The following is a 13,100-nucleotide window of genomic DNA, read 5'->3' on the forward strand; positions in this document are numbered from 1 at the left end:
AGCAACGGTAAACAAACAGTAAAAAATCAATACTATTATTTAAATTATTTAAAGGGTTTATTTATCAGCTCAAAATACTTTTAATTTTTTTTTTTGGTACAATGCCGTTTTAACAAATGCCAACCTTATCCAACCTTTTCATTTTCAGTATTTAATTCGTTATAATGTGAACATCTACACTATGACTTAACAATATATTTTTTTATTTATGTGTTTTATTTAATGTGGTGTGTTTAGGTTTAGAAATATGACACCTAAACATGCCTAAAGTTATTGAATTAACCATTGAAATAGAAATACAAAAGGTAAGCCCGTGTCTTTGAATGTCTATTCATTGACTAAAATGATATACTTCAAATTTTATTTTACATGTTGTAATAGTTAAATAAATTTCAAGTGCATATTTTTATAACAATTTTATTATGTGTAATCATCTTACTAATACTCATAATTGAAGGTGTCATGTCCGGGTGTATGGTTGTGTCAAGATGGGCGCGTTTCTCTCACAGTGTTTGCTCTTGGTACTAGCTACCAAACTTGCCTGCTACCTCCTGTTTTTCCCTTACCCTTCAGAGATGTGTTCTATTTTCGAAAACGATTTCAAGAAAGTTGTGCTCTAAATAACATCTGTTGCTTACTGAGTAAGTATCACATTTAAGTATGTAGAAAAAAAAAATTTGTGTGTTATTTTATAAATGAGATAAATTGAACAACTGGTATATGAAAACTGAAATCAAATATTTCTTTTCATATATTATTATATAAATTTCTAACAATATATATTTCTATACATTGCTGAGATTCCACACAGTATGAATTAACTTTTGGAATGTTTACCAATAAAATAAAAGTAATATTTTTCGCATTTACTACGCGAATTTTATTATTTTAAAAACTACATAATCCCAACGTTTCGGTTCCTTTTCAGTAACCGTGATCACGGGCAGATGAGATGTGAATGGCTGTCAGATGTCTGTGAATGCTAGCTGCTATGCTATGAAAAATATTAGTTTTATTTTAATTTATACTCGCGAAAGTCTTTGATCTCATTATGTATGTTTACCACCCAAAAAAAGTCTACATAAATATAAATTATTTCTCTTAAATTTATGACTACTGTAATACCATCATAGAGGAACAGTAATTGTTACCAATAGAATAGAAATTAAATATATACATTCTAGATAAAAGGAACTGCAAGTAAGAAAAAAAATGCCTCAACCCATCCCTCTCCAAATACTGATTGCCATATACAATCAAATTAATATACAAGTTATTACTTACAGTCATTGTAATAAAAGTTTGCGTTAACAATTACAGAGGATGAAACGATATATTGTGAACTGGTCCAATGGTGCGAGGATTGTAATTTAAGCGACTGTGTGATCCTGGCACAGTACTTGGGTGCTATGAACGATGTGCTCTTCCCCCCTAACATGTGTTCAACCGACGGCGTCGACTTACTCATGAGAAGATCCAAGGAATTCCCAGTGATGTACATTTTATAACATTAGTTTGTGATATTTTAGTGTGTATTGCTAATAATATTTATTCTCCAGGGTATCCTGTCTCCTAAAATCGAAATAGCAACAAAAGTTCGTATTGACGAAGTTTGGAATCTACCCTGCAATTTGTTAAGTACTACGAAGGCGAAAGACTGTCATTGTTCGCCGCCAAATACCGAGAGTTCAAGGCAAAGGCAAGTCTGTCATTCAGCCCAGTATCACAGGTGAATATTACACTTGTAAAACGATAATAAATCTCTAAGTTTAATGAGTGAAGCGAACGCTATACTGGCGAGTCATACATCCACGGAGATGATCTCGACAACCGAATGTCCGATTTGGGGTGTTTTTTTTTTAACAAAATAAAATTGACCGGCCCGCCAATTTAAATTTTAGCGCCGGAAAACGGAACCTATGTCCAAAAAATCCGTTCGGTAACGCAGGTGGCTTCACTTAACCTAAATCGGGAACTTTTTTTCCAACGAAGCGAGAGAAATATACGAAGATACATCTTCTAGAATACATAAAATGGAATCAAATTCTATAATGAATTATATTTTATATTCGTATATGGAGACATTGATGAATATATTAAAAAATAAATATATATTGGAAAATTTTCATTATTAACATCTTTGTTATTGTCATATGACTCTGTGCTATTTAACAATTCTGATTCTAGAACAAAGTGTAACAAAACCGGAAGAATCGTCCGGTCTAGATCCAGGAGTCGCTCAGACGGGTCTGTGTCATGCTGCAGTCTAGACAAAGATCGAGGGAAGGTCTGCCGATGTCCAAAGTGAGTTCAAAGTTATTACATATTAATAAACTATGCTTTGAGCTCTATATATATATATATATATATATATATATATATATATATATATACATATGTTTGTACGTAAAATTATGTATGAATGCCGCAACTGCTTTTTGTTTTTTACCCCCACTCCGCGGCCAGCTGTAATCCAAATGCGATAGATGACCAAAAAAAATTTAAACGATGTTTTATAGTTTCATTTTAAAAGTAGTTCTTGTCTATTTCCATGTCTGTAGTCCCTTGTCTAAGTCCCGCGTGTCCCTTTCCCCTTGCTCGCGTCCACGGCCGTGTCCAGAGTATAGTGTGTACTCTGTGGACACGACCGACGCTAGCGGCTTCCGCGGACTAACATACGAAAAAGATAACAGGTATCTGTGTAATGAATTTGTAACTTAACTACACCAGTGCAGCCTGTAGACGGACTTTTTTTTCTTAAGTATATATACTTAATGTCTTATAATCATTGAAGTCCATATACAGACTTTGTTTTTAGATTGATTTAAGTCGTCTGTACATAGACTATGTATGAATGATTAGTGCAGTATCTATACAGACGTTGAATGTGTATTTGAGTGACCAGTATTTTGATATGAATTTAAGAATCTAGCTAAGTAGCTACCACTCGACTTCGACTTGTAGGAAGTAAATATTATATCTATTAATGATATAAAACTATAATTTTTAGGAGTAGACTATACTTATTTATTGACAATCAATGTTGTTGACTATTTTCACTTCAAGATGTTGTTTGGGTAAGTCTGAGACAGTTCACTTTTAAATAAAACTGTTATACTGATTTTATAAGCAAGCCTCTTATGTAACAATTTACGCGAAGTTCCATGAAGTTTACTTCATTCTGTTTACATCCAGCCTAGTTGAGAGGAATTTAAATTAACCTCCTTGGCTTGGCGGTAGATAAAAAAATAAATAGTTAGTGACGCATTCATTTAGTCAGTTCACGATCATGTTTACAGCATAGTTGAAGCGTCGAGTAGGTATAAGCATACACACCTACATCGATAAACAATTTTATTTAAGTATATCTCATCACTATTGTATTATCTCTTATTGGGCTGTTTTCATTGTATAATTAATAATTATTGTTAAATTCATTTTATTTTTATAAGATACTTATCTTCCTCATACTTATTCCATATTTTCAGAAACAGCGAACAAGAAGATTTAGCGAACGACGAGAGACTCCAGAAACTGTTACTAGAGAGTCGCTATATAGAAAATGAGGAGCCGAGCCATGCAAAGACAAGCTCCAGTAAGAAATATTGGCCGAAGACGCCATGCACATGCCAGATATGCAAGAGATATCACGAACTGTTCCATACTAATGACAGCTGATGAAACATTAACTTAAATATAATCATGTAAATAGTTTTGTTATTATATTTTTTTTCTATTAAATTTATCGTTGCAATCATGTTATAATTTATAATGATAAATTCATTGTTATTTAATTTATCTATGTACAGCATTTTTATTGAAATTTAGAGATAAATAAAACTATATGGCAACACCGTTCATCTATTTTGATTTTATTGTATCATATTATTTAATTGTAAGCAAAAGGTAACTTAACAATATTCTCTAATATTATGGCTCCTTTTATGAACTAATTAAAATTAAAGAAATCAATACATGCATAATCAATAAATATTTTATTACATTTAAACTTCCGACCTGTAAATTTTTATGATTCCTCAAAAGGAAAAAATTAAAATTTATAATAGTTATTCGATTATAAAACTTTTTAAAAGATAATTTTGATGAGCATTTTCCAAAGGCAGTGTTCTTTTAATCAAAATAACATTAAATTCATACAATTAAGGTCACTTACTGTATTTACAGTTACAAAAAAAAAAAAAATAGCCAATTAGTCCTAACAACATCTTATGTGTACACAAATTCCATATAATTGGTTCAAATTAAAAATTATTCAACCTCACATATAATTCGTTTAGTTGCCAGTAATGAAAATATATCATGTATCAAATGAGCACCGCGGTTAAATTGAGCAGATACATTAAAAATCAAGTCAAAATGGACGTTTATTAGTTTTAACATTAAAATAATTAATAAGCCCTCAAATACCAGTAAACACCTACAGCATGTACTTATTAAGCCACCTTACATCTATTATGGACGGAAGACGTTCAATATTCAGCCTTCTTTATTTGAATCTTATCTATTATATATAATTTTGTACATCGAATAAAATAAACGTGTTACTATTAGAAGAATAGTTTAACTATAATATTATGACCGCGAGCACCTGGTTGATGCTTTCGATTGGCGACGAGTAAAATATATCTTGTCTATGGTCTATATATCGCTGATAAAAATAACGTGGAATCGTTATCATAGACATTAAGAATAAAATAATAATTTTGTCTACCTATCTAGCAACGTCACGACCTATTTTCTTTTGTCTGTTTCTGTATTGAATTATTTCGTCGAATCAATTGAATTAATTGTTTTTAAATGTCTTTATAGTATTAATATTTTGAAGTACGCGGTGTAGTTTTGTATATTATCTGGTAGCCAGCCATAGATATCATATAATTTCTTTTAATAATAAAAGAAAGATATAATTCAACTCGCACCTCGTGTACGTAATGAAGAGCCCGTTTTAACCAGTTCTAACCAGTTTTGTAGATCATAAAAACTATTACTACAAGTGTTTTGCATCACTCATTAATCCTAGACTCTAACACGTTTCGTCTACTTAAAATAGCACCAAATCAGCTTCATATGATATGTAACCTAGGGCGTGTTGGCGGTCACTTTGTAACCTTTCCGCGACGCTCGTTCCTTACTCCTGACGTAGTCGGTACAATCGAAAACAAACGCAAATATGGCGACTAGAGCGAAAACCGCATAGAAAATAGACAAAGCCACGAGGAAACTGTCCTCGGTCCACTCCCAGATGTGATCTGAGCGGAGGAAGTCAAAGTTCGATAGCACCTGGGTGCCGTTGGGCAGCGGACACGACGACTGGACTATGATCTCCAGATGCTGTCGCTGAAACAAGATTAATGGAATACTATTATACCATACTAGTCCGAAAAGTTTTTCATTGGTTAATCTTTCGAACAAAAAGTCGTTCCTATGTAAAACTTCCCATCGAAAGGAATAATGAAGGTTATTTAATTCAACTGAAAATCGTATTTACCTGTTTATTTGTACATCTCAAATCCTTGCTTATACTAGATCTCAGCGCGACGTCACTCAGTTCCCGCCTCAATATCTCCGGTATTGTCCATTTCGAAGGCGACACGTATTCCAACCATTTGACGTAAAAGGGTAAGTCGAGCTGGTGCAGCGTCACGCCGTTCACGAGAGTTGTTAGGAACAAACAGAAACAAGCCAACGCGGCGGAAGACTTCTCCTTCGGCACGACAAACACCGCCGCGCGACACAACATCTGAGTACTTATTAGGTACAACAACATATAACCTGGAACAGACGCCCATTACATTGAATATGATTCATTTTCAATCGTCTTATTATCAACAATGATCTAAGTATTTACCTAAATAAATGTAGAACCCGTCGAAGGAGCCCGCGGTCTGCGCGTACAGACCGCTCATAGCGTAACTCGGGACTAAATACGCCAACCACGTCAATGTGGCCGACCACAACTCCATGAATTGCTACAAAAATTATACGTAAAAATGATAAGAAAAACTATTTTGTGAAGGCAAAAGTAGTAAATAGATAAAATTATTCAGTTTATATGAAAGTAAAACAAAGATTTTACTTTCATTACATAAAGCTTAGCTTAGGTTAGGTTATCTCAGCGACATGAGTTATAAAATACATGTAAAGATAGAGCTGCTAGCAATGAGCAGTTCAACGAATACACGCCATACATAAAAAATAATGTTAATATGGGAGGAGTCAATGAAAAGGTGTTATATAATGAAGTTATCGTACATCGAACAGTATGAACAGCGTCCGTGAGTAAAGCCCCACGGCGATGTCTCTCTCCACGTGAGGCCGGGCCGCGGCCGCCTCGCGACACGACCACACCAGGCACGGGAACAGCGACACACACATCACCGAGTAGTGGAACCCCACGCGGTCGTTGAGCGTTAACTGCGAGACAAACAGGTCAACTATAGTTCCCTAGACATTACCAAGACTTTGACTTGTTCACGATCAGTTCGTCTCTTATTCAATTATAACGATCTTTCCAGTCCTTAGCTTCAATGGCAGTGGGTTGTGTCGATGTAGATTTAATATCGTCTGTATAATAATGTTGTTCAATAAATTGTAACAACCATGTTTATACAAATCTGTATGTGTTCTCGAGAAGAAAATTATTTCTTTGCAATAATCTTAACGTTCAATTGAAATAAACATTCCACACTTTTCAGTCTTTTCGTGAGTAGACCTGGAGTGAAGTGACAATACGATGCTCCAGCATTAATTTAATATTGAATGTGATCTTATATCGCGTCGCGTGGACCATTGCTCCAGTACCTTGGGGTCGGTGGAGGGCAGGTCCCAGAACACGGCGCCCGTGACGATCGACATGATGGCTGCTATAAGAATTCTTGTAATTACGTTTGACAACGTCGTCATTTGAGTGTACAGCAACGATTTTCTGTAATTTATTATAATTTTTGAATTCATTATCAACCAAAATTGTAAAGTATTTTTAATTGCTTGACTTAATGCTTATAACTATGTTAAATATTACAACTATCCTACCCCTCAATACTCATCTCACAGTTGGGTAAATCCAGAAAAAATAGTTCACGATCACAGAGTATGCGAAGCTTTAATATAATGTAACATCCACTTACTCCAGCATAGCGAACACCTGGACGAGGACGTTGGCTCGGCGGACAGGAGCCGGCAGGGGGACGGGGGGCGGGGGCTCGGGGGCGGAGTGCGCGCCCAAGAACACTCCGGCCAGCGACTCGATACGACCTGACGACTCCAACATGGCCGCCGCCGACAGGTCGTCCAGGGTCACCAGGTCCACTGGCGGAACATATATTGAATTAACTTACACACATATTTGGCTAATATGTTATAGGGTCAGAAGGGAATATGAATCTGAGATGGGAATAATTTGAATTCTATGTTATGGTAGTTGTATGCTTATATAAGTATGTGGTAGGTGCGTCATGGAATGTCGTGTCAGCGATAGTCATCAAGGGTCATTTCGTGTAGTCGTGTGTAGATCTTCTTACGATAGTAATCAGAAGGGTTCTTATAGGCGGGACACGGATAATCTATGGAGGCGAAATATGGCAACATATCCCTTCTGTAGCCGCTGAACATCGTCCGACCCGCGGAGATGAGCACCACCTGCAAGACAGATTTTAGACTTAAACTACGAATAAATAAAAACTAATATCCTTAATCGACTGGATTTCTTAGAAACCCATTTAAATAGTTTTACTACTAAAGAGACTTTCCTCAAATACTTTACCTTCTTTATCAGATCCCATGAACAAAGTCACTACATCTATTTACAAAGCTGATATTCATTTACGATAATTCTGAGAAACCGTTCTAGCGTTGACATTTGATGATCTTATCATTGAATAAGCAATGTATTTCCTCACCTTAGTTAACATAGCAAATATTTCGTAAGTGGGTGGATGTAGGGACATTATGACGACACGTCCGGTGCTCGCCCAGTTCCTCAAGTACTCCACCAGGAAGAAAGTGTCGAAGATGTCCATCTCCTTTGTCGGCTGGTCGAGTATGAGGACCGCCGTGTCTAGCAACAGCTGACACGCCACATTCAACCGCCTGATCTCGGAGCGAGTCAGTCGCTCTACATTAGTGTCTCTTACTTGTTCCAGACCTAACTCCTCGATAAGTAGGTTTATCTGTAATAAATTATTATTATATCAAACTGAATTCAATACATTTTGTGCAATTCTGTCGATTTTTAGACGTTTACTGAGAAACTTTCACAGAGCAGTTGCTTTATTATATAGCTTATTGATGGCACGTTTTAATCAGAACTATACTAACGAAATAAAACTTTCTCCTTGAAGAGCAGTCGCTTCATCTATAAAACAAGGATTTCACTAATATTTCTGTTCACACATCGGTAAAAAATATTTTTAGTACCTCTATGACACGACTTCATTAATGCTTTATGCAACATTCTGATCAAATGATGTTTGAGTTACAACTACAATTAACTGATTTCAAGGAGGTTCTTCTTTTTAATAATCGTTCCTAACTGTTTCCTGGGATGTAGTTATATATATATCCTGGACTCACCCGCTCCCTGTCGTCCATCTTGGCGTGTCGGTGTCGGGGAGCTCGTAGCGTGGCGTGGAACCTCAGCGTGTGTTCCACGGACATGGCCCCGCACAGACACGTGTCGCAGCGGACGTACGCGCTCACCTTACGGAGAGTCGACGACGCCACCGGCTGACCGTTCAGGATTATATCGCCCGACAGCTTCTAAACATTCACATGACCTTCAATGATTCCTACCGTAATAATGATGAAATTTGGTGATAATGCGTATGTGTAAGTAAAAATGAAAAGCTAATATATCAGACCTTCCTAAACATAAATAATGTGAATAAAAGAAGTCATGTTAATGTCATATTTAAGTAATTTTCAAGAAAAAAGTAATATAAGTCTAAAAATTGGTAGGTCTAACTCAAAATGACTCAGTTAATTACATTTGAAGTTTAACAATTTTTTTCCTTCATATGTTAATAAAAATTTAGTAAGTTTTGGCATTTTCAATAATTTTACAGAATACCTAAAATAATGGTAACTTTATAAAGGCATCTAAAAAAAATTATTTTGAATTCACAATGGTTTTCTAAGCAAAATGGATACGAATTTTTATTTGCTAAGAGGCCATCCATTAAGTATTTCACAGGAATTTTAGGATTTTTAAAGACTCTCCTTCCTTGTCCCAACGTCACATTTTTATAACTCCTCTCCCCCTCCTGATGTGACGTCACATTTTTACAATTTATGTATGTATTTAAAAATAATCCAGAGAAAACAACTATTTACATTTTTTATTAATTTCTATTACAAAATAATTTAATAAAGTCTAACATTTCATAAAACCGATTTTTTTAAATATGTATCAATTCACAGCCAAACTTTGCGTTTTAATATTTTAAATTGTAATGTGAGTCGTCACAAAACTGTCACCCTCCCCATGTCTCTTGTCACACGATGTCAAACTTCGGAGACATCTTTTCCGCCATTAACGTGTGACGTACTTTATGGATGGCCTCTAACCCCAACAAACAGATAGATAAAAAGTAATTCTATTTTAGAGATGTATTGTAACTAACTACAATATTTGTAAACCACTCACTTTCCTGACTCCAGCCAGTACGTCCAGTAAGCCAGTCGCTTCCTGGTGTGATGTCGCCAGCACTGCTAATATTTCGCCAGATTTCACTTCGAAACTGAGCCCCGACACAAGTAGCGTCGATTTATTTTCCGGCGACGTTATTTCTAAGTTATTTACCTAAAATTTTTAATGTCTATCAAAACCTATCTGCGAAATAAGAATTCTAATAGTAGATTATATCTGTACTTACGTAGTAATTAGGATAGATGTATGCAGAATGCGTGTATCCATCTAAATGATCACCAGGTCGGAGAGTTGAATGTTTCCTGGAGTGAGCTAAGGACATATGACTCCCTGCTTTGGACATTCGACCTCCGAGGTGAGAGGACGGCATGAGATAACTGAAAAATACATAAGAATATGTTCATGTACAAAACGACATACCTCACAATTTAGTGTTACCTATCCTAAACAAGGATGCCCATCTGAAATTGTAAAATGTAATGTATTTTGCATATTTTGCCTTTCCTAAACACAATCTGTACTATATGAAACGAGACTAAAACGAACTTATTTCTTAAACAATAGAGTACAGCGTTTGTCGCTGTTATACCTTTGGTGGTCATTGTCGGGCACGTAATCCACGACACTACTTCTCCGATGGCCGTAGGTCCGAGTGGGTCTCGAGTCTATCCCCAGCAGGTTGGCCTCACTCACTGACTTGTTTCTTGTGCTGGTCCAATGAGACTCGCCACGTATTCCTGCTTGCTGCATCGCCACTAGGGGAACTCCAGTCGCATGCTATAATAAATATATATATTTTTATTTTGTACAGAAAAAAAACAAAAAGGTTTTATATGTGTAGATTGCTGACTTTACCTGATAGGATGGATGTAGGTTTTGCATTCTAAAATCGGGGTCCGATCGATACTTGCGACTGTATTTATAATTGGTTGACGTCTCGTTATCGGAGCTATCATATCCGGAGGAGTTTTCTCTGGCACCACGAGGTTGTCTTTGAATTCTAGAAAAAAAAAAAAGAATATGAATATAGTTATGAAAGTGACCAAGAAAGAGTTTGAATGCGTCTTCCTACCTTGGAACGGATTTCATTCCGCTTCCAATCGATGTTTTGGGCTTCGGTGTCCCTGATCGTTGTGATCCATTGTGATTCGGTGGAAAAACACGTGGCAATCCGAACTTAAGATATGTATACATATTAGATCCAAGAGCCGACCTGAAATATATAACGATCTATAATCATTTGATCTATTTCTGCTATTTCATTCTACATTAGAGATAATGGAGGTTTTATACATAAAATGAAGACGTATGAGCTGTTACTTACTTAGGTCCATATCTGGGATGTGAAAGGATAGACTGTACTGTAGTATCGCGAAGTTGGAAATTTCCGTACGGTAGAGGACTTTTATCGGTACTGCCTAAGGCACTGTCAGTGAAATCGGAGTTTAAGTTTTGCCTACAAAAGATACATAAACGATAAGTATTAGAAAGTAATTTCTTTTCAGTACTACAAGGTTATTCCTTCTATGATAAAACTAAATTTACACGTCACTTAAAAATATTAAAATTGTGTTTCAAGCGATACTGAATACTTTTTATATAATATGCAGTGATATCTTTACGAATTATATTAATTCTACATACTCTTTCATATTCTATACCTGCTTAGAAAATGTTTGCACAAAAATTTTACTATATATTAACAAATTAATCTAATAATTACTCATTCCTATATTGAATTTAACATTTTTTTTTTACCTGTATATGGACCAGGCGTGTAGATCTTCTGAATGCATTCCCCTTGGATCCTGCATCATAGGCTGTGAGGGTACGGAGTACCTCCGCTCACCGGCAGACACACCTAGGGCCGACTGTGACATACTGGTTCACTGTGATCGCATAGCAAAACTTTAATTACGACAAATAAAAACTTAAATGTAAGATATCGTTAGACAAAACTGCTTTAACAACAAAATTTCTTTTTGAATAAAATTTATGTTTTTACAATATAATTTTCGGCTAAGTCCCCATACCTTTGTCATCCCAAAATTTTGGCTGAATGCATCAATTTGAAATTCCATTTCAATAACATCCTCATTTCATCTAGAACAAACCAAAATAAAAATATAATTTTGAAATATTCAGTTCATAATAATAATAATTTGTAAATAAAATAATGACAACAATAACAATAACCATATAACTAAAAAGCGACACTACATATATCGAAATTACAAAAATACCGTATAACTTTCAACACATGATCGCTTTCAATAAAAATGCTCTCTGGAAGGATCACACACAAGCAACCGTTTGATATTAAATGTTGTACGCGATCAAACTATCAAAATAAAACAATATTAAAATACTGTCCTTACGTTCAATTAAAAAAGTACCGATAAACGAATACCATTACCGTTTCACACTGACAGCTAGAACTTAGGCATTTGAATCTTAATGTTTTAAAACGCAACCGAATTGTCATGATCGTATTTTGACAATATTTAAAAACAAACTGTCAACCAACAATCTAAGTGTTCTATTGTTATATAATTATTATTGTTTTGTTGCAAACGAATGTTTGATTTTACAATGGTACTTGCAAAGTAAAATATACAAACAGACAAAGTGTAAACTTGTAAATCACCACCAGCATACAAAGTGTCAAAGTTATAGTTTCTTACATCTGTTAGTGTCACCTAGCACGTTTTCAAAACTGCTGTATCATTAGTAGAGGTATAGAAACGTTTCCTAGTACTAGCCAGCTTACCTTTTAAATTATTATACTATATCTCGTAACAGATACTGCATTTTTTAACGCACGTATATTAAGTGAGACAGATTTAATCACGTATATGTTTCACACAACTTCCTGATGTCGGTAGTATAGTGTAGTGGGAAAACGGTAAGCAAAACAAGCATCTGTTTGGGCCTTGAACTAGACATTTTACTGAACGAGACAGCCCGTGAGATGGCCATTGTTCTATCAATTCAGATCACACGATTCACATATTATAATAAAATCATCTTAAGAAATAAGTTTGTGTGAAAATTTTTCTCAATACAAATCTTTAGTCTGTCTCCGTATCAATGGAATGAGACGTTTATTATAATCATCGAAATTAAATGTTTTCTTTTCATTTTTTTTAAATAAAACAATTTAATTTCACCTTTTCCTAACTTTATCTAACAACTTTCGTTCGCTTGAAACCTATATTATGATTCATGATAAAGAATCTTACGCAAAGATAAGCGGTGTACACATTCAAAATAGTTTCATTTCACTTCATGGGATGGTAGTCTACGCCATGATGTTAATGCGCAATAACCATTCAATAAATTTCATGCTTAGTAAGGTATTGGTCTTCTAACGACCCCTGTACGTCATTCACACCGGTAGCGCAGACCCTCACCTCAATCAGCTACCGGTTTG

General features: G+C 35.2%; 2 protein-coding genes across 4 annotated transcripts in view; one reads left to right on the forward strand and one right to left on the reverse strand.

The window, feature by feature from the left end:
* On the forward strand, positions 1-3,858 carry LOC116765819 (spermatogenesis-associated protein 6). 2 transcript variants are annotated; one of them, XM_061522106.1, is made up of 8 exons: positions 1-18; positions 238-305; positions 458-641; positions 1,321-1,490; positions 1,560-1,729; positions 2,188-2,304; positions 2,562-2,693; positions 3,489-3,858. In XM_061522106.1, the coding sequence occupies exons 2-8, from the start codon at positions 261-263 to the stop codon at positions 3,676-3,678; spliced, it is 1,008 nt and encodes a 335-aa protein (XP_061378090.1). In that variant the 5' UTR covers positions 1-18; positions 238-260; the 3' UTR covers positions 3,679-3,858. The 2 variants fall into 2 exon arrangements, with proteins under 2 accessions (XP_061378090.1, XP_032511300.2); XM_032655409.2 differs by lacking the exons at positions 1-18; positions 2,562-2,693 and having other exon boundaries at positions 58-305.
* LOC116765871 (ATP-binding cassette sub-family G member 8) overlaps positions 3,849-13,100 on the reverse strand; it is a 26,053-nt gene continuing 16,801 nt past the window's right edge. For both annotated transcript variants that reach the window (XM_032655497.2, XM_061522102.1), the window contains 17 exons: positions 11,701-11,770; positions 11,426-11,556; positions 10,992-11,123; positions 10,740-10,880; positions 10,523-10,667; positions 10,257-10,444; positions 9,894-10,044; positions 9,665-9,820; positions 8,593-8,778; positions 7,920-8,189; positions 7,542-7,659; positions 7,149-7,329; positions 6,823-6,946; positions 6,274-6,435; positions 5,870-5,990; positions 5,510-5,793; positions 3,849-5,358 (listed from right to left, as the gene is read on the reverse strand). In XM_032655497.2, the coding sequence (XP_032511388.2) occupies positions 5,101-5,358; positions 5,510-5,793; positions 5,870-5,990; positions 6,274-6,435; positions 6,823-6,946; positions 7,149-7,329; positions 7,542-7,659; positions 7,920-8,189; positions 8,593-8,778; positions 9,665-9,820; positions 9,894-10,044; positions 10,257-10,444; positions 10,523-10,667; positions 10,740-10,880; positions 10,992-11,123; positions 11,426-11,547 (2,739 nt within the window). In that variant the 5' untranslated portion in view covers positions 11,548-11,556; positions 11,701-11,770 and the 3' untranslated portion in view covers positions 3,849-5,100. The remainder of the gene's footprint in view (positions 5,359-5,509; positions 5,794-5,869; positions 5,991-6,273; positions 6,436-6,822; positions 6,947-7,148; positions 7,330-7,541; positions 7,660-7,919; positions 8,190-8,592; positions 8,779-9,664; positions 9,821-9,893; positions 10,045-10,256; positions 10,445-10,522; positions 10,668-10,739; positions 10,881-10,991; positions 11,124-11,425; positions 11,557-11,700; positions 11,771-13,100) is intronic.

The sequence above is a fragment of the Danaus plexippus genome, chromosome 11, assembly GCF_018135715.1.
Source record: "Danaus plexippus chromosome 11, MEX_DaPlex, whole genome shotgun sequence".
NCBI lineage: Eukaryota > Metazoa > Arthropoda > Insecta > Lepidoptera > Nymphalidae > Danaus > Danaus plexippus.